The 22001-nt window shown below is 40.4% G+C and overlaps 1 protein-coding gene across 2 annotated transcripts in view; it reads left to right on the top strand.

Moving 5' to 3' along the window:
* Window positions 1-22001, top strand: part of LOC124776927 (U7 snRNA-associated Sm-like protein LSm11) — a 129082-nt gene that overhangs the window by 67413 nt on the left and 39668 nt on the right. For both annotated transcript variants that reach the window (XM_047252147.1, XM_047252146.1), the window contains exons 2-3: window positions 415-472; window positions 7248-7366. In XM_047252147.1, coding sequence (XP_047108103.1) covers window positions 415-472; window positions 7248-7366 — 177 coding nt within the window. The remainder of the gene's footprint in view (window positions 1-414; window positions 473-7247; window positions 7367-22001) is intronic.

Here is a 22001-nt window from a genome sequence, read left to right as displayed (position 1 = left end):
GCTGCCAATGCAAGTGTTAAATGTACTTTCACTTCACATGTGATGCACACATTCCAGAAGCTGAGAGTCAACTGAGCATGCTTTTCAAGCTCATCATGGCATACCCCTCCATCCATCTTGCTATGGGTATGGATCTCCATCCCTCCCCATTGACCAGGAAATATTAACCCTGTTGCATATTAGACCATATCCTGTACTTGATGAAAGCTGAAGGAGAAGATAATTCACCTTTTGTATAGTTTATGTATGTTAATTTTTACTTACTTATGGTAAACACATAAAGTAACCTTTTTGTAAGTTATTGAACTTTAATGTAGTTGAGTGAGGACCAGATCGGAGTTTGCAAAAGTTCATAAGCAAAATTTGACATGCCAAAACTTAATATACGCTACTTGACATTGTGAATTCTTTCAGGTACCAAAAGAAACAGAGCCTTCTACATCAGGGGAACGGAAATTTTTACCTCATCAGAGTAAGTTAATATATGTAATTTCTAAACTTATTACATGTACGCAGTACCTGATTTTGAGAAAATATTGGCAGTTATTGTTTTGCATTTGGTAACAATTTGCTTAGTTTGTCATTTGTGTTAACTTATTCACTTGTTTTCATTTTCTTCGACTCAGTGCAGTTGAAAACGGAGGAATATTTGTTGAAAAGACAGTTGACAGATTCATTTCTGTGAGCTGAAGTTGATGGTGTAACATCCAAACAAGAAAATCAATGTTTTACTTCCCAAGTTAACTGACTCATAAAACAGTTTGCCCAGATTTAATAAAAATTGCTTTGATACATAAAGATAGTTAACTTTTAACTTTTCATTAAAGAGAGAAATAGAATGGAGCAGGAAGAGAGGAGAAATTATGAACTGTGCACTGTATGTGATGTCAGGGTACACATATGAGGATATTTAAATAAGATATCACAGATCAATGTACTAGGGTCATATTTTCTATTGTAAAGAATCAATGGGGAGAATGTAATTTGTCCAATTGTGACATGATTATAGTAGCCCACAAGCTAGGGCTTTACATCAGTGTTGTGTCTAGGAAGCCTGCATACTCAGTTCACTAGACAATCAATCAAACAAGCAACTCATATTCATGAGTTTTATTACAACAAGAAAATTACAATACTTAACTTTGGTAAATGTGTCACAATCAAAGGGCGACATACAAAATAAAGTCTTCCTCAGAATAGAGAAACACAAGTCTGTGCTGCGTAGAGATAACTAACGAAGTGGCTATCATTGACGCTACTACTGAAGTGCCTACGAACGTAGAAGCTGCTATCGAAGTTGCTAATCTTGAAGCTGCTATTGAAGTGGGCCACCACCAGTTAGGCACACAGCTTGTGTCTTCTTCACATAGGGGCTGCTGCTGTTGCATTGTTGTCCTGGAAGGGGGCCAGTCAGCGTGCGATTGGCTGACCTCTTCTCACAGTCTTCTCTTCTCTTTCATTCTGTACTGGCGTGCCAGTGCTGACTTTACATCATAACATTCCTCCATCCCCAAAGTGACGGACCGTCGTCATATATGGAGCATGAGAGGGGGGGGGGGGGAGGGGGAAGGAGGAGTGTGGACACTTTGATGGGCTGGAAGCTGTGTCTGCATGGGACGTCAGACTTCCAGTCATACTGTGCCATCCAGCCTTCGCTCTGGTGGAAACACCCCTGGAAAATGCCCAGAAGGGTATGCATCTGCCTCCTGAGGCCCATACCAATATGTAGAAGGCATTGGCTGCTGCAGCGTGGATGGATCCAGGTCCATTGGTAGGATGAGAGGAGACAGAGGAGGCGAAGGCTCAGTTTCCATGAAGTCACCCCACAGTGTCGTGATGACACCCTCTAGCAGCTGCTGTGACCACACTGTCCTCGGGATGCATGAATCCGGGGGAAGAGATACAGAAGGATCACTGTGCACATGACAGTGGCGAATTTGATTGTGATGGCGGCACTGAAATCCACCTGGGCCTGAACTGAGATACATGCGTGCATCAAGTTGATGAAGGATCTCACCTCATGCCCACTGTCAACCGCCGTTAAAACCCTGAAAAACACAATATCATGTAGCGTGAAGTGATGCTTGTGGCCTTCCTTCGGCTCCAGATGCCCGGGGGGGCGGGGGTGGAACAGCGTCCGTCTGATGGCATCGGCCGTGTAGCAATTCCACTGGCGATGGTCCATCTCGTGAATGTGAACGATAGGAGGCGAGAAACAATTGCAATGCCTGATCCATGGTGTGTGTGTGTGTGTGTGTGTGTGTGTGTGTGTGTGTGGTCCAAAGTTTGACCATTTGCTGCTTGAAGGTTCTGACAAAATGTTCCACTTTGCCATTTCACTGTGGATGGAATGGTGCACCACTTAGATGCTGTATGCCATTGCAGTCACAGAATGTTCCCAATTCTTGTACCGTGAACTGAGGACTGTTGTCTGACACTATGACTTCAGGCAAACCTTCGAGGACAGCACCTGAACCATACTACGTGACCTTGTCAAGTTCAATGACACAGCAAAATGAAACTTGCTATAAGAGTCTACCACAATTAACCAACAGATGTTCCAAAAAAGTTCCACAAAGTCTGTGTGCACACTTTGCCATGGCGATTGTGACTTAGGCCAAGCAGAGAATTTTTGTGACGAGCGGACTGGTTGTCCGCACATGTTCAGTATTGTGACGTCATCTGTTCTATGTGGGTGTCCTTACCTTGCCAAATACAGTGTTGACACACTAACTGTTTTGTATGAACAATCCTCCAGTTGTCCTAGGTGATGTAACTGCAACACTTCTTTTTTGCAAAGCTGTGGAAATCAACACACGTGACTGTCCACTGTCATTTTCAACAAGAATCGCACCTTACTGCATCGTGAGGCTATGTTGACATACAAAGTATTGGCGCACTACAGAGTTCTTTATGCTAGGCGATGAGTGAGGCCAAATCCTATAGTTCAGTGGAAAAGATTGAAGCAATTAAGAATCATGTGCATCGATGTGACAACAAGATGCAGCAGAAGCGTCAAAGTCTGTCTCAGGGGCAATCAGAAGACGGGGAAGTGCATCCACATTACCATGTTGAGCTGTCGGACAATACACAATCTTGTACTGGTATTGAGACAAGACCAAACCCATCTTTGCAATTTTTGAGCAGTTCGTATAGGAACCGGCTTCATCGGATGAAGCAAGGACTGCAATGGCTTGTGATCCGTTACTAAGTAGAATTTTCTGCTGTACAAATAGTAGTGGAATTTGGTGACACCATACACAATAGCCAAGGCATCTTTCTCTATTTGTGAATAGTTACACTGAGCTTTGGACAACACTTTTGATGCGAAAGCAATAGGCCTGTCTTTATCACCAAATTTATGTGAAAGCACTGCACCGATTCTGTAAGAGTAAGCGTCAACTTGCAACACAACTGCTTTGTCAGGATAAAAGTGAACCAAGCATCAATCACTGAGCAATGCATATTTAAGTTTTTGAAAAGATTCTTGGCACCCATCTGTTCAAACAAAGGAGACGTTCTTGTGACACGAGCAATGCAATGGAACTGCAATTCGTGCAGCATTTGGTATGAACCAAATACAATAGTTAATTTTCCCTAAGACTGACTGCAATTCTGTGACATTGTGAGGAACTGGCATGTCACCTATGGCTAACAAATGTGACTGAAGAGGATGTACACCTTGACTGTTTATGACATGACCAAGATACTGCAACTCAGGTTTTAAAAAATCGCACTTGTCCAGTCTATACGTTAGTCCTGCATGAGATAACACGCAGTCTGTGGGGTGACTGTAGGCTTAATGTAAACACAGAGGTGAATGCAACCTGAAGGTTTAGGGAGCAAAACCAATGCACTTGCCTATTGACTGGCTTGTATGGGTGCAATAGCTTTGTTATCCTGCAATTCTTAAAGTTCAGCAGCCACTTTTTCCCATAATGCAATGGGAACAGTTCTGGCTCGGCAAAATTTCGGCTGATCATTGTCTTTCATAGTAATATATGCAACATAATTGTTAGCCTTGCCTAAACCTTCAGAAAAGAGTTTAGGGAATTCTTTCAGCAAGCTAGCTACTCTGTCTTTGGCATTTAATGCAGTCACTGACAAGACATTGTCCTGAATTTGAAAGCCAAACAAATCAAGGCCAAATATATTCTCACAATCACATGATTGAAGCATAGTGAAAGTTACAGTTCATGTATGTGAGTGATACATGGCAGGCAAATTACATTTTCCGAGAACGGGAATGTCTTGGCCATTATAAGCCATCAGGTGCATGCAAGTTTTAGACAGGAGTGGGGAGCCTAGCAGTTCATATGTGTTACGATTCAGCAATGTAACAGAGGCACCCATGTCCAACTGAAATTTCACACGTTTTTCACTAAGATGCAAACGAACAAAAAGTTTGTTGGACTGGCGTACCACTGAAGAAACTGTTTGCTTGCTAGGTTTGCTAATGCTACCTGCAGTCTTTGAATACACTGCATTGATTACATGGGCCTTGTGACTAGATTTTTGAGAGTGTGCAGAATTCTTATGTTTGTTCCGTTGCAGAAGTATGGATATTTGTGTGACCTTTCTTGCCACAAGCGTAACACTGTGCTTGTTTGGACAGGTAATCTTGGCATTTGTGCTGTGAATAGCACTGAGGGCATGACTTCATTCTATTCACTGATGTAGCCACCTGTTTAGAGAAGTATTTACATGGCTTGGCATGCGCATGCTGTTGCTGTCTACTGGGCTGGTCGTGAGCAAGGGACAACTCCTCCCGACAAATTGGTGGCTGCTCAGATTTATCGGCTGCTACAGCACCTGAATCAGACTGATCTAGAATTTGCACTACATGTTGAAATGATGGATCTGACTATTGCAAAATGTGTTCTGTAAGTTTGACATCAGTTGCATTATACATGATCACGTCATGCAACATAATGTCTGAATATAATGCAAATCTGTACCCACTCGCGATAAGTTTGTTCTGACCTTTTCTTGCAATGAAAGAATTGGTACCTAGCTGCCACTCCATTCACTTGTTGCTCATAATAGTTAGTTAGTGAACCTACAACCTGATCATAAGAAAGTTTACTGGAAGTGGCATTTAGGAATAATTTCTGAATGAGGCGAAAGGCTGCACTTCCTACCATTGACAAAAAGTAATGCAGTTTCACAGTACCTGACACTCTGTGAGCAATGATGTGGGCTTCCTACTGTTGCAACCACTTGAGCCATTCCTCTTATTTTTTGTTAAACTGGCGAAAAGGCGGTATGGCACTTGGAGCTACAGTTGTTACATGCTGTGCAGCGTTCTTTGCTGGTTTGTGAGTAACTGCTCTAACGTATTGAGAAGGGTTGCAATAAGCTGCGCCTGAAACTGAGACTTCTGTGTTAGCTGCGTTGCATCTATTGCTTGCAACTGAGGCACCTGTGCCGGGTGTGAGAGAGGTGGGTTGCTCATTTTGGAATAGGCAAATGCAATAAACAGACAATGCAAGCAATAAAAATAAGTACACAAGCTGAGAAAATTTCTGCATCGCCCATCTGAAAACATTGAATAGAAAAAGCATTATAAAACACACTGTTAAAACATGTATACACACCCCTGCAAAGAAAAGACAAGGTAGAGTTAAGGCACAAGCAAAACACAAAAGCTCATGACAAAACAAAATCTGTGGCAGGTGGTTGCTCGGGGCCCGTACGTTAACAGATTGTCACTATGTTATTCGTTCATCTCACCACCAGTGTTATTTGTCCGTCCTTGGCGTCAATGTTTTAGTGCCTAGGAAGCCTGCATACTCGGTTCGCTAGACAAAAAAACAACTCATATTTATGAGTTTTATCACAAAAGAAAATTACAATCCTACAGTCATCTTCAGAATACAGAAACACAAGTCTATGCTACATAGAGATTCCTAATTAAGTGGCTATCGTTGACGCTGTTATCGAAGTGCCTAATGTAGAAGCTGCTATTCAAGTTGCTAATATTGAAGCTGCTATTGAAGTGGGCCGCGCCACCAGTCGGGTGCGGCACTTATGTCCTCTTCACATAGGGCCCGCTGCTGTCGTGTTGTTGTCCTGGAAGTGGGTCGGTCAGCATGTCATTGGCTGACCTCTTCTCACAGCCTTCTCTTCTCTCCTGTTCCCAACTGGTGTGCTGGCACTGACTTTATGCCATAACAATCAGAGAGGTGCTAAAGGGAAATGAAAACATCAGGAAAGCTCTAAATTCCTATATCGCTTTGCTATCCCTAAGTAATTAACTGATATTGACCACCACACTTTGAAAGTGTAATGTCAATTATCACAATACAGATATCGTTTTCCTTTATTAGAGAATAAATTTGCCGCAGCTAAAATGGAGAAGTTTCATGGTTTGGCTTTGTACCATTTGTGTGAGTTATCATAAACTGAATGCACGTATTTAAGAATAGAAATTAACATATAGCACGCTTTCCACGCTGTGTTAATCCTTGACACATTAGATAAGCTTCTCCAAGAAGTAATTTTTATTGTATCTTTGTTAAAAGGAAATTGGGGGATGGGGAGGGGTGGAGGCCAGACCTTCAAGACTGGACCGTTCAAAGTGTGACTTGATCCCTGTCAAACATTTTTGACATGAACTAGAGCATTACTGCATGCCAAACCATTTTGTTCAAAAATTCAGGAGCCATGCTTTAGTTAAATGGGAAGAAATTCCATCTTCAGTGTACCAGAACTTAATGGAAAACATTCTCCAGAAGTTAAACACTGGAACAGTGGCAACACAACTGATTCCACGGCTGACATGTTTGAAATGAACAGCAATGGTGGTGTGGAGCCATGTCTGCTTGTGTCTGTATGTGTGGATGGATATGTGCGTGTGTGCGAGTGTATACCTGTCCTTTTTTCCCCCTAAGGTAAGTGTTTCCGCTCCCGGGATTGGAATGACTCCTTACCCTCTCCCTTAAAACCCACTTCCTTTCATCTTCCCCCCTCCTTCCCTCTTTCCTGATGAGGCAACAGTTTGTTGCGAAAGCTTGAATTTTGTGTGTATGTTTGTGTTTGTTTGTGTGTCTATCGACCTGCCAGCGCTTTCGTTCGGTAAGTCACCTCATCTTTGTTTTTATATAAAATTAAATCCATCAATACACAAAACATTAATTGCATACAAAGTGAGAATAGAGCAGGCATCATATTGAAAAGTTTGTGGGTATCATTAAACTCATTTGTTTTAAAGTATAAAATAAAAGTTAAACATAGGATATTTTCAGTGCCAGTGTCAGCACCAAGATTTAAACGACCAGGGCGGACTGTGTTAACACGAATGGAGTCTGTGAAAGGGCCTCTGGCTGTGTTGAGAGAGTGCGTTAATTCTCAAATAAGGATTAAGGTAAGCTGAAATGTTGTTTTGTATCTAATTTATAAATGCGGAATTACTTATAGTAAAACACAACTAACCATTTTTTTTTTTTTTTTTTGCCAGATTTTTATGATTTTGTTGTTGCAATGTATAAATGGAGTCAGCCAAAGAAATGTTGTTAATATGTATTTCGAATAATAACCAGAGTCAACAGAAAATGTTAGTTTGTTTCTTATTACAAACAGAATGCTTTTTAAATTAGAATTTTATGATCATGTATGACAGAGTGATTCCAGACTAGAGAAGTACAGCACTCGCTTTAACAGTGTGGATTAAAATGAACAGAAAAACAATAATAATAATCAGTACTCCAGCAGTGAGTGTGTAGTGCTCCTATCTGACAGGAGCAGACAAACAATATGGACTGGCACACATGCAAGACAGAGGATGTTGGGCAAGGAAGACTAGCAAAGCAAATGTGTACAGATATGTTAATATGTGCTAGAGACATATTGTTAAACCATATATAGCACTAGATTAATTTGAGAGCACTCTGTTGGATGGATACAATTTAACTTAAAAAAAGAAGTTTCATTTGTATTAAAAAGCAAAGCAATATTTTCCATTGACATTGGGCATCACTTGAGGCAGGTGATGAGCAGTGTTTGTTTGCTCTGACCCTATCTATACATTGTAAAAGTGGAATTGTAAATAACTGCTAAAACATAGAGAGATAATATACGTGATAAACATGATGAGAAATGCCTTATATCAAGAACTCATTTTTCCTGGGAAACTATTTGTGTATTCATACTGTGTTGCTTATGATTGTCATAACACCCAAACCTCCAGATGTCAGATACTCAGCTCAGCACCAAATGTTGTATATCAATAAAGTCTCAACCGAAACACTGATTCAGTTCATGCTATGTGCTGTTGTCCAATAGTACATGTGTAAATGGTAATTAAAAGTAACACCAGAATGACAGAGGATAGGAAAAGTGTATTTGTGTTTCATTGCTTTATAGAAGTCAAGTGGGTGAGTTGGTAGAGCATGATATGATTGTACCAAAGGTCCTGTGTTTGAATCCCACTGATGACAATATTTTTTAACTGTTTATGCGTGAAACTGTCATATGGGAGAACATTTTCCTGACACATGAAAGGATGTTTCGGTGTTTGTAGCAATGTTCTGTTGGCAGTCTGCTTTCGCTTCATTAGTTGAAAGTAGCAAAGCTATAGTGTACATGTGTATAGACAGGTGTAGTGTTCTGTCGGATGTGCAACAAAACAGACAGCACTCATGATGGAGCAGCTAGTGCAGTTACAGTTTCACAGAGTAAATACAAACAATTGGAACAGTAGGATAAAAAAAAAAAAACAATTGCATCACATGTGCAGAAATATTATTAGTCTCATATAACACTTTCATGCATAACATACAATAGAATAAAAAAATTGTGATCATTGGGCTATGAACCCAGGTTCACTGGTATGAAGATCTAATGCTCTACCAACTTCCCCTCAAAAGCTATATGGTTTAGTTAATCACGGTTATGTTTTTCCTATGCTCCATAGTTCTGGTGTTACTTTTAATTGAAGTTTATGCCCATTCTGCTGGATGACAGCACATAGTATGAACTAAATTGGAGTTTTGGTTGATACTCTGTTGACGTATAACATTTGGTACCGATCTGCATGTCTGACACCTGGAGGTTTGGGTGTAAGAACTAAAGCATAACAAAACTGAGGTGACATGGAATGTGTTGTTGGTTGGGTGTTTATTACATTGTAAGTGTAGTTTTTAGCAACCTCAAGTGGTATAGTTATCAGGAAGAAATGGCATATATCCTGTGCATAGAGTTTTATATTCATTTAACTTTTTGCCAAACATTACTATGCTGTAAGTAAATTTTTTGTGCATGTTAGTCCAAGGCCTATATCTGTGCCTAACATTTCATCACCTGATGCTGGAAATATCATCAGAAGCTATAAAGATTCACAGAGCAGTTTCAAACTTATACAAACTCAGTAAGCCGAACTGTTCAGCTTGTTGAGCTTGTTTAAGTTTGAAACTTTAGAGTTTTTCATGATGTCTCCAACATCGAGAGGTGTGGTGTTAAGCACAGAAAGTGCATTAGACCAAGCCCTAATGCCCATGAAACAAATCCGCCAAGTACACAAATGTCCATTTGCAAAAGACTACAGTGTATGACAATTAAGCTCTATCAAATGTTAGTGATGAACTGTCATGATGTTTTAGTATTGATAACAGTTTGAATGGAATGGTGTTGCAGCGCACAACCTTCTGACAAGTAGTAACAGAACACACATAAGGACAAACATAGCTGTCTCACTGTGTTTGTGAGCCCCCCCCCCCCCCCTCCCCCACCCTCAACACTCAACAGACTGGAAAGCACTGTAAAGTTACATTGAGTTAAATAACTGTGGCGTTATGCTGTGGGAAGTAAGTCATCATTTAAATATTTGGTAACAGAAGAAGTGAAGAATGTCATAGTTGTAGGGGCCCTCTGAAAATGGAAGACAACTAAATGAGCTGAGTATACTGAAGTAGTACAATAGAAAGAGAACAAGTGAGTGCTGCTCATCTGTCCAAAATGAGTGACATTCGCTATATGCCACAGCTGTGGCAACACACTGTTGTATCTGGATTCCTCAGTATGGGGCTGGTCAACACCACTTCTAGCAGAAGCTGCTACTCTGTTACCAGAAGTTGTTGTCATGCTTCAGTGTCGCCATTGTGCATTACAATGGAATTCTGTGAGTTTCAGAAAACAAGGATCCTGATTTGATAGTAGACAATCACAGGACCACCTGCTGCACCCCAGTTCTATTTGGATTCCTCAGGCCTGTTTATTAGCTTTTTATGCAATTAAGGGATCCACCTATCAAAGTCCTAACAAATTATACAAAATGAGTGATTCTGTGAATGGTTGCTCAAATTGTCAAAATGTGTTCATTGTAAGAAAGATAAAAAAAAGATGATGTATGAACCAGGTCTTGAGATTATCATTTTCAAGTATATACAATTATAGCACTCTTCTGATAGATTTCCAGATACCTCCAAGCACCGCAGCTTAGCTAAAAACTAAAAGATTATGAAATTACAATCAAACACCATAATGTTCACAACTTTAACAAGGGTGTTGTGTATCTTGCAAGGAAACCATTGAAATGGTATGAAAGATCTGCAGACAGAGGAGGACAAATATGATTTGACAGAGGTAAATAACATACCATGGAAAACCACAACTTTTGTATTTTCAAAATTTTATTCAACAATGCTGCCAGAATACATTAAGGCAGGATTTTAAAGTGAGGTTTTACATCCTTGAAGAATGAAAAAGCCAGGATGAAAAATTACAATGTTATGAAAAGGATAAATTACTACTCACCATATAACAGAGATGCTGAGTTGCAGATGTTGTTGTTGTTGTTGTTGTTGTTGTTGTTGTGGTCTTCAATCCTGGGACTGGTTTGATGCAGCTCTCTATGCTACTCTATCCTGTGCAAGCTTCTTCATCTCCCAGTACGTACTGCAGCCTACATCCTTCTGAATCTGCTTAGTGTATTCATCTCTAGGTCTCCCTCTACAATTTTTACCCTCCACGCTGCCCTCCAATACTAAATTGGTGATCCCTTGATGCCTCAGACATGTCCTACGAACCGATCCCCTCTTCAAGTCAAGTTGTGCCACAAACTCCTCTTCTCCCCAGTTCTATTCAATACCTCTTCATTAGTTATGTGATCTACCCATCTAATCTTCAGCATTCTTCTGTAGCACCACATTTCGAAAGCTTCTATTTTCTTCCTGTCCAAACTATGTATCGTCCATGTTTCACTTCCATACATGGCTACATTCCATACAAATACTTTCAGAAACAACTTCCTGACTTTTAAATCTATACTAGATGTTAACAAATTTCTCTTCTTCAGAAATGCTTTTCTTGACATTGCCAGTCTACATTTGATATCCTCTCTACTTCGACCATCATCAGTTATTTTGCTCCCCAAATAGCGAAACTCCTTTACTACTTTAAGTGTCTCATTTCCTAATCTAATTCCCTCAGCATCAGCTGACTTAATTTGACTACATTCCATTATCCTTGTTTTGCTTTTGTTGATGTTCATCTTATACCCTCCTTTCAAGACACTGTCCATTACATTCAACTGCTCTTCCAAGTCCTTTGCCATCTATGACAGAATTACAATGTCATAGGCAAACCTCAAAGTTTTTATTTCTTCTCCATGGATTTTAATACCTACTCGGAATTTTTCTTTTGTTTCCTTTACTGCTTGCTCAATATACAGATTGAATAACACTGCTTTCCTTTCGTGTCCCTCGACTCTTATAAATGCCATCTGGTTTCTGTACAAATTGTAAATAGCCTTTCGCTCCCTGTATTTTACCTCTGCCACCTTTAGAATTTGAAAGAGAGTATTCCAGTCAGCATTGTCAAAAGCTTTCTCTAAGTCTACAAATGCTAGAAACGTATGTTTGCCTTTCCTTAATCTTTCTTCTAAGATAAGTCGTAAGGTCAGTATTGCCTCATGTGTTCCAACATTTCAATGGAATCCAAACTGATATTCCCCGATCTCGGCTTCTACCAGTTTTTCCATTCGTCTGTAAAGAATTTGCGTTAGTATTTTGCAGCTGTGACTTATTAAACTGATAGTTCGGTAATTTTCACATCTGTCAACACCTGCTTTCTTTGGGATTGGAATTTTTATATTCTTCGTGAAGTCTGAGGGTATTTCGCCTGTCCCATACCGCTTGCTCACCAGATGGTAGAGTTTTGTCAGGACTGGCTCTCCCAAGGCCATCACTAGTTCTAATGGAATGTTGTATCTCCCATTTCATCTTCATCTACATCCTCTTCCATTTCCATAATATTGTCCTACCCATTCTTCTTCTACTGTATTTCTTTCCCCCATTCCTGTCAATTATTCCCTTATGCTCTACCTGAAACTCTGTACAACCTCTGGTTTAGTCAGGTTATCCAGGTCCCATCTCCTTAAATTCCCACCTTTTTGCAGTTTCTTCAGTTTTAATCTACAGTTCATAACCAATAGATTGTGGTCAGAGTCCTCATCTGCCCCTGGAAATGTCTTACAATTTAAAACCTGGTTCCTAAATCTCTGTCTTACCACTTATATAATCTATCTGAAACCTGTATCTCCAGGCTTCTTCCATGTATACAACCTTCTTTTATGATTCTTGAACCAAGTGTTAGCTATGATTAAGTTATTTATTTATTTATGCATTTACTTTACCTGGCAAGATTAGGGCCTTCAGGCCCTCTCCTTACACCTAACCAGGCATACTCAGATTCAACAAATTTCAGTTTCTACAGAACATTAAGGACATATAACATATTATACAGTATTATTGTTAAAGAAAAAAATAGAGATTATAAAAGTAGTACAATGATAATTATAACAATCAAAAAATAATTATAACAATCAAGAATAATAATAATAATAATAATAGTAATGACTATGTATATGAAAGTAAACATATTTTTCTTTTACGAATGTCAGTCCTATTGCTAGTTGGGAATTTACTCGTTATATTCTTGCAGCTTGTGAGTTATTCTCATCAAGCAGAGACAAGACGATAGAATGGGGTGAAAGAGATATAGAAGAGGTAGATAGGTTAGAGGAAGAGAAATAGAATGGTAAAATTCGAAGCTATGATGGAGAGGAGAAAGAAAAAGATGAGAGGGGCACAACAATGGTGGCTATACTGCCCCTAATATGTAAGTCTTGAGTTCCCTCTTGAATGTTAAGTGGTTCTAGATAAGACGCAGATCACAGGGGAGCGCGTTCCATAGTCGTATGGCTGAGATGGAGAATGATATGGAGAAAGATTTCGTGTTATGTAGAGGTACAGCCAAGGTGCTAGACGTATCCAATCTGGTATTGCGGTTGTGGAATGATGATAGGTGTTTAATGTGAGAAGATAAGTATTGGGGGCACCAGTGGCTAAGAAATCGATGAAGTAAGCACATTGTGTGGAGATCGCGTGCCTTATGTGGGCGTATCCAACCTAGCTGGGAGTATGAAGGACTGATATGATCATACAACCATATATTGCATATGTATCTAACGCAAGAATTCATCACTAGCTTGAGGCATCTCGAATTTTCACTATTTGTGCCGTGTTGAACTACATCACAGTAGTAAAGATTAGGCAAGACTAGTGTTTGGACTAATTTTTGTTTAACGTGGGTTGGAAATATATTTCTAAATTTTTGAATTGCATGTAGGGAGGGTAGCAATTTCCGGCAAGCTGTGACTGTTTGTTCTTCCCAGTTTAGGTGTTCATCCAAGATTATTCCAAGGTCTTTTACTGTTTTTTGGTATGTTAGTTGGGTACCATTGAGGAGTATTTGAGGGACTGTTTCGCAAAAGTACCGACTGATTAACTTTGGATGAGATATAAGTATGACCTGGGATTTCTTGGGGTTTAGTTTCAGACCTAGGTTCTGTGCCCATCGAGAAACAGAGCAAAGATCTGTGTTCATACTCGCTACTGCGTCAGCAATGTTCTTGCGGCTTGCACTTATGTACAGTTGGATGTTGTCGGCATATAGATGGTAGTTGCAGGAGTGAATCACTGAAGAAATATCATTAATGTACAGTGAGAAGAGTAATGGACCAAGGACGGAGCCTTGGGGAACTCCAGAGCGCACGTTTTTCCATGATGACTTTTCCGACCCACAAATGACTTGTTGACTTCTGTTTTTGAGGTAGCTGTCGAACCAGCGTATTGCGCTGTTTGAGAAATTCAGTTGCTTCATTTTAATTAGTAATATATCAAAGTCAACTGTATCAAAAGTCTTGCTAAAGTCAAGCAGTGTTAGGATGGTAGCTTCACGTCTGTCCATAGCATGTTTAATATCATCAGTTACTTTGATTAATGCAGTTGCTGTACTATGGTGCTTTCGAAAGCCCGACTGATATTTGTCGTGGATGTTATGAGTTTTGAGGTAATCCATCAGCTGTTCATGGACAATGTATTCTAGGGCTTTAGATATTGCAGGTAGTGTGCTGATCGGCCTGTAGTCACCTGGCAACTTAGGGTTGTCAGTCTTGGGTATAGGTTGAATCAAACTTTGCTTCCACTCAGTAGGATATGTACTACTGACAAGAGACAGGTTGAAGATGTCTGTGATAACTGGAGTAATAGTGTCTACGACGTTCTTAATCATGTCAATGCTCACTCCATCATTTCCTACTGCCTCGGAAGAGATTCTTATAATTGCCTTGTGTTCTGTGCCGGTAGTGACATGTTTTAGGAAAAACTTGTCTCTCGAGAGATTGATATCTTGGGGCTGGTAATTTGTCGCTGCGTGGCAGTTTACAGCTGTTGAGAAGATATCATTTAATTCTTCTGCAGACGCTTGATAAACAGCGTCAGATCTTCGCTTCCCTATACCGAAACTGTGCAGCTTTTTCCACAGTGCAGCAGGTTTTGATATGCCGCATACGACAGAGCGGGCATGTCTGATTTTGGCATTCCTCACGCTTTGCTTGGTTCTATTTCGGAGTTTCCTATAAGCTTCGTACACCTTGGGAGTTGGGTTACGATTGAAGGCCGTATGTGCAGCATCACGTTTATTCATTAACTGGCGTAATGCAGTGGTGAGCCACGGAGCGGGAGCTCTCTTTACCTTGACAGTGCGTTGAGGAGCATGTTTATCATACAGTGCAATAATTTTGCGACATAATTCCCGAATTTTTCCGTCTAAAGTCGGTTCATTGCTTATATCATGCCAAGGGATGTCTGAGCAATCCTTTTGAAGAGCGTCATGGTTAACATTTTTTAGGTTTCTGTAGGTTCCCAGGTGAGATTTTTCTTTGGTAGTATGCACTGAGTAACTTAAGAATATCATGTCATGAGCAGAGAGTCCTGGAGCGGATGTCTGATTGGCGCGAATTATTTTATCTGGTCGCTTTGTTGCTATTATATCTATGAGTGTATGGCTGTGTGGCGTGTGATGAGTTGGGGCAGTGGTGTTAAACTCATATCATTGAAGTGGAACAGTCTCCTTAGTTTTTCTGCAGAGGGAGATTTTAACTGCAAGTCGATGTTTGTGTCGCCCATAATGATTATGTGTTCATACAGTGTCACGAGCGAGGACAGGGCATACTGAAAGGAGGTCATAGCACCGACGTTTGGAGGTTTATAGATTACTCCAATTAGCAGTTTCTGATTTGATGTATTTATTTCGAAAAACAAGAACTTTGCTTCTCCTTCGCCCTTTGCATCCGATGTGCATAGTATAGTAGGTTTCAGATCAGAGTGAACATAGGCACCCACACCATCCCTGCGTCGTGTTTCACGATCTGCCCTTAGGAGAGAGTAACCAGTGATTCGGATAGCGTTGGAAGAAATGTTTGGTTTCAACCAAGTTTCAGAGACGAGGATAATTTGGACAGTGATTGGCAGAACAGGTCACAGAACTTGTCGAAGTGAGCCGTTAGCGACTGAGCGTTCGCGTGAGCCACAAAGAGCCCGCCGCCGGAACTGGTCCGTCTCATTGTGGCCGCCTGTAGGACCGAGCGCGCTCCGTCTACCTGCTGGCCGGAAGAGGGACAAAAGCTGGATTTCGCGGGGGAAGACATATTTACAGGTGTGTCCAAGGTCGTGACTGACTCAAGCGTCTGTGGGCTAAAGCTGAAAGACAAGCTGGGGTATCGGAGAAGGGAGCGAAAAGAAAGATGGAAAGTGGCAGTAGTGGTTTACGAAAAAGATAATAGTAGTTGTAGTGGTAGTGACGAGGATGAAAATAACAGATATAGAAAGGCGGTTTTAAGGAGATTCCTGTTAATGGAGAATGTTAATTCCCGTTTGACTGACAATATGAATATACATGAGCACTTATGATAGACAAATAAAGAAGCAATATTTATATGAAACAATTGACTGATTTTAAATAGAGTACTTATGGTACTTATAGAAATAATGAAGCAATATTTACGTAAAAAAATGAAAAGAAAGAATAAAAATTAACTTATATTAGACAGAATACAATATGAGACTTTGTGTTTCGCGAGATTTCGCTCAGTCTTTCAGTTCGGACATGTTCGTCACTGCTTTCCTCCCTCCTTCCGTCTTGACTACGATCTTGCCACCCTGGGTCCATACATTTTGAAGGCCGAACTGTGTGATCGCAGTGTTCAAAACTTTTAGTCTTTCGCGCGTCAGATCTTCCCTCAGGGTAACCCCACTCTTGGCGAGTTTTCTTTTCTGAGCAAACGCTTCAGCTCTTTTCCGGTATGACACAAATTTAATTATAATGGGCCTGGGTTTCATGTCACCTGGTATCCTGCGCCCAACACGGTGGCTTCTGTCAATATCGGCCACGTCGATCTGCACGCCAAGTTTCTCACGCACGAGGCTAATGGCCAGGTCGTCGGTGTTTCCACGATCATTTTCAGCTACCCCGAACTAGTGCAAGCTGTTCCTTCGCTGATACTGCTCAATTTCATCGGTGGCCGCACACAGTTTAGCTTCTAGGTCGGCTGCTTTTTTCTCTTGTGCGGCCAGGGACTTTTTAAGAGACTGGATTTTGGTGCTGTTGCGCCCGACAGACTCTTGCAGTTTGTCCATGACCGCGGCAGTCACAGAGTCCGTGATGGATTGCACGATTACGTCTAGCGTGTCTTTACTGTGCAGCGCCGCACTCACCTGGGACCGGACGAGCTCCGCTCTTTGCAAAATTCTACCAGATGACTTCCTCTTTCATTTCTTACGCCCAATCCATATTCACCTACTATGTTGCCTTCTCTCCCTTTTCCTACTCTCGAATTCCAGTCACCCATGACTATTAAATTTTTGTCTCCCTTCACTACCTGAATAATTTCTTTTATCTCATCATACATTTCTTCAATGTCTTCGTCATCTGCAGAGCTAGTTGGCATATAAACTTGTACTACTGTAGCAGGCATGGGCTTTGTGTCTATCTTGGCCAGAATAATGCGTTCACTATGCTGTTTGTAGTAGCTTACCTGCATTCCTATTTTTTAATTCACTTTTAAACCTATTCCTGCATTACCCCTATTTTATTTTGTATTTATAACCCTGTATTCACCTGACCAAAAGTCTTGTTCCTCCTGCCACTGAACTTCACTAATTCCCACTATATCTAACTTTAAACCTATCCATTTCCCATTTTAAATTTTCTAACCTACCTGCCCGATTAAGGTATCTGACATTCCACACTCCGATCTGTAGAACGCCAGTTTTCTTTCTCCTGATAACGACGTCCTCTTGAGTAGTCCCCACCAGGAGATCCGAATGGGGGACTATTTTACCTCCGGAATATTTTACCCAAGAGGAAGCCATCATCATTTAATCATACAGTAAAGCTGCATGCCCTTGGGAAAAATTACGGCTGAGTTTCCCCTTGCTTTCAGCCGTTCGCAGTACCAGCACAGCAAGGCTGTTTTGGTTAGTGTTACAAGGCCAGATCAGTCAATCATCCAGACTGTTGCCCCTGCAACTACTGAAAAGGCTGCTGCCCCTCTTCAGGAACCACACGTTTGTCTGGCCTCTCAACAGATACCCCTCCGTTGTGGTTGCACCTACGGTACAGCCATCTGTATCGCTGAGGCATGCAAGCCTCCCCACCAAGGGCAAGGTCCATGGTTCATGGGGAGGGGGAGTTGCAGAGAGGCATAAGAAAAAGGCTGTCAAACAAATTAAGCTTTTGGCAAGAACAGGCGTCATCAGAATCAGAGCACACACACACACACACACACACACACACACACACACACACACACACAAAAGCAAATGCAACTCACGCCACTCACACTCACATGGCCACAGTCCCTGGCTGCTTTGACATCTTCGTTATAGGTGAGTAGTAGTTTTTCATAATATTGGCTTTACATCCTTGGTGGTATGTGTTGTGTAAACCTTAGTAATATAGTTACACAATTGCTGCAGGCAACAGTCAGACAACATGGACCAATCAAACTTGGCGGCAGAATTTTCATCTGTATGAACTTTTCAGAATACCTTTCTGTTTAAATAAGATCTCCTTACTGTTTCACAAAAGAGAGAGAGACACAGGATATCTAGATGATGAGATGAATACCTTACAATGAGCCAAAGAAGACCTGTAAGCCTTACAACTACCAGTTTGCATGACTTCATTTGCTTCTACTCTGAAAACATTTCACTTCTAGGCCAGAGCATCACCGTAAACATGGATGGCACTAACACCTGTATTTGCAAATGTGATTGTAATTTTGTAACTTTAATGAAGCCAGGTACCTTCACGAAAGCGGTGGCAGTGGTATCTGACACAAATTCCATCTGTCCCACTACATAACTTCAAAAGACAAGTCAAATAACACTTCTTCAAAACCAGTACTGTCTTACATAAAGATAGTGAATGTTGCGGCTAAAATAAAAGAAATGTAATGAAAAGCGGGGTCTAAGACTTGTGACCTCACAAATTCTGGTTAAATGTCTATTATGGATTTCAAAATTGTTTAAAGTACCAAATAAGTCCAACACCCTTTCACCAATCATTGTGGGATGTCCCCTCAGACAAAAAGAAATTGTAAGGGGTAAGGAAAATACTTGATCTTTAACATGGTCTCCAAATAGCAGTGCAGCATAAATGGATTTGGTGTATGTGGAGAGAATTTGCGACTTATGATGCTGGCTCCTATTGGGAGTAGTTAAATTTGATAGTACTGTGTGGCTTAAATCTTAAAAATTATGTAACTGTATGAGCATTGATTATACTCTTGCAGCCAATTATGTAATTCAGTATGACATACTGTACCATTAAGTGGTGTACTTCCTCTAGATCTTCTTTTCTTGCTAATGGACTACTACTCCTTTGCAGTGTCTTCAGTGCCAGAGTCTGAAGGAAAGCTGGAATATTGCTCAGTTTTACGAATTTACCAACAATATATCTTCTTTCAACACCAATATGTTTAAGTTCCTTTTTATACATTGAGTTAATTGTCCTCTGATATGTATGAGGGGGCTCTGAAAAGTTCTTGACCTCACCCGGAGATTGCAGTACTACTCATATTGGTACATGTGTTAGTAGATGCCACATAAAATTACAAGTCATCCCAGGTAGCAGTTTACTATAGGCAGCCATTTGAAGCAGTTGTGGTGCATGTGGTTTTGAAATTAGAAGAAAAAAAGAGTATCGTGCAGTGATTAAATTCAACTTAAAAGAAGGTTTAACACTGACTGAAATTCATTTGCGGCTTGTAAACATATATGGCAGCTCTTCACCTCCAATTTCCACCATGAACAAAGGGGTGACCAAATTTAAATGTGGATGTGAAAGCGTCCAAGCATCCAAGATGGCCCACATGGAGGCCATCCAAAAAGTGCAAGCACACCGGAAATCGTTGACAAAGTGCATGCTATGATTTTGGAAGACTAGTGTATGAAGGTGCATGAAATTGCTAATGCTCTAGGAATATCAAAGGAATGAAGCCCATATCTTGCAACAAGAATTAAACATGAGCAAGCTTTGCACAAGATGGGTGCCACATGTACTCACTGCAGACCACAAACATATTCACACGACACTTTCCAAAAAATGCTTGGTGTGTTTTAAGAAAAATGAAAGTGACTTTTTGCATCAATACATATAGCAATAGATGAAACATGGATTCACCACTACACATCCGAATCCAAGCAGCTATTTATGTAGTGGATAGAAGTTGGTATCAGTAGATTGGGATTCACTAGGTATCTCCTGCACCTCAATAGGTATGGGAAGGGGAGGCTGGCAAAGTTTGTAGGTGACAGTGTAATGGGTGGTGGTGGTGGTGGAATCACTCATACAAAAATTCCTGTAGTAGTTGGTGTTAGAGCTGAACCTTTTTTAGATTGAAGTCAGCTTATAGGCATACCTGCTTAAAGGAAGTCCCTCTAACTAAGTGCTCACCTTCTGAGGATGTAATGTTTCCAAGTAGAGAAGGAATTAGCATATTTCATCAAAACAGAAGAGGTAGTAGGGATAAAGTTAGTGAACTGCTTATAGATGTTGACTCTGAATTTATTGGTGTATCAGAGTACCACTTAAATCATTTGACGATTCACAGGCTTCCTTTACCAGGATACAGATTGGCTGGGTGTTTTTCAAGGAGTTCCTTACAAGGTGGGGGAGTGGCTATGTACGTAAAAAACGGTATTCCATTTGAGTCCATAGGCGTATCACAGCACTGCACTGAACGGATATTTGAATGTTGTGCAGGGGTAGTTGAATTTAGTGAAACTAAACTTCTAATTGTAGTTGTTTATAGGTCCCCAAACTCTGACTTCAGAGCATTTCTGCTCAAGCTAGAGAGGGTTGTTGATTCACTTTGTAGGAAGTACCAGAAATTAGTTACATGTGGTGACTTCAGTATAAATTGTGTATATGATGGTGCAAGAAAAAGGATGTTGGTAGATCTCATGAATTCATATGATCTGGTGCAGATTGTGTTGGTTTCAACGAGGGTGCAGGGGAACAGTAGCACAGCAATAGACAATATTTTTATTCGTTCTTCATTACTGGATGGGCATTCTGTTAGTAAAAGGGTGATGGCCTTTCAGACCATGATGCACAAGTCTTAACACTAAAATGCATAGTACTCAAACAAATGTCACATTTAATCCAACAGCAATAGAGAGTTTTCTAAACCTTGTCAAGGAACAAGAGTGGCAGGATGTTTATAGTACCGATAACATAGCTGGCAAATATAATGCTTTCCTTAACACATTTCTCGTGCTCTTTGAGAGTTGCTTTCCATTAGAATGTTTTAAATGGGGTACCAGCAGTAATAGGCAGCCTCGATGGCTGACTAGTGGGATAAGGATATCTTGTAGAACAAAGTGAGAATTATATCAAAATGTTAGAAGTAGTCACAATCAAGCTACAGTAGCCCAATACAAACAGTATTGTAAGGTGCTTAAAAATGTTATTAGGAAGGCAAAGAGTATGTGGTTTGTAAATAGAGTAGCTAATTCACAGGATAAAATTAAAACCATGTAGTCAGTTGTGAAGGAAGTGCCTGGGCAGCAGTACAAGGTCGACTGTATAAAGTCAGTTTGCAGTAAAAATATTTCTGTTACTGATAAATCAGATATATGTACAGTATTTAACAATCATTTTTGGAGCATTGCTGGTGAATTAAATGAAAATTTGGTTCCTATAGGGAATCGTATTACTTTACTGGCAAATGACTTTATGAGATTGATGTCTGAAATACTCCTCAGTGATACAGACAAGAGGGAGATTGAATCAACAATTAAATCACTGACGACTAAGGACTCTCATGGTTATGTTGGAGTGCCTAGCAGAATTTTAAAGTACTGTGCTGCACATGTTAGCCCTGTATTTAGCCATATTTGGAATTTTTTCTTCAGGAAAGGTCAGTTTCCTGAACCATTAAAGTACTCAGCAGTAAAGCCGCTCTGTTAAAAGAGGGAAAGGGATAATATAGATAACTTTAGATCTATTTCTATGCCATCAATGTTTGCAAAAGTTATTGAAAAGGCTGTGTATGTAAGAATAATTGATCATTTTATATCACACAATTTGCTATCAAATGTACAGTTTGGCTTTAGAAGTGGTTTAACACCTGAAAGTGCTATATTCTCTTTTCT

Source organism: Schistocerca piceifrons, chromosome 2 (assembly GCF_021461385.2).
Source record: "Schistocerca piceifrons isolate TAMUIC-IGC-003096 chromosome 2, iqSchPice1.1, whole genome shotgun sequence".
Classification (NCBI taxonomy): domain Eukaryota; kingdom Metazoa; phylum Arthropoda; class Insecta; order Orthoptera; family Acrididae; genus Schistocerca; species Schistocerca piceifrons.
The sequence above is the reverse complement of the archived record's forward strand: the minus strand, read 5'-3'. Positions and strand labels throughout refer to the sequence as shown.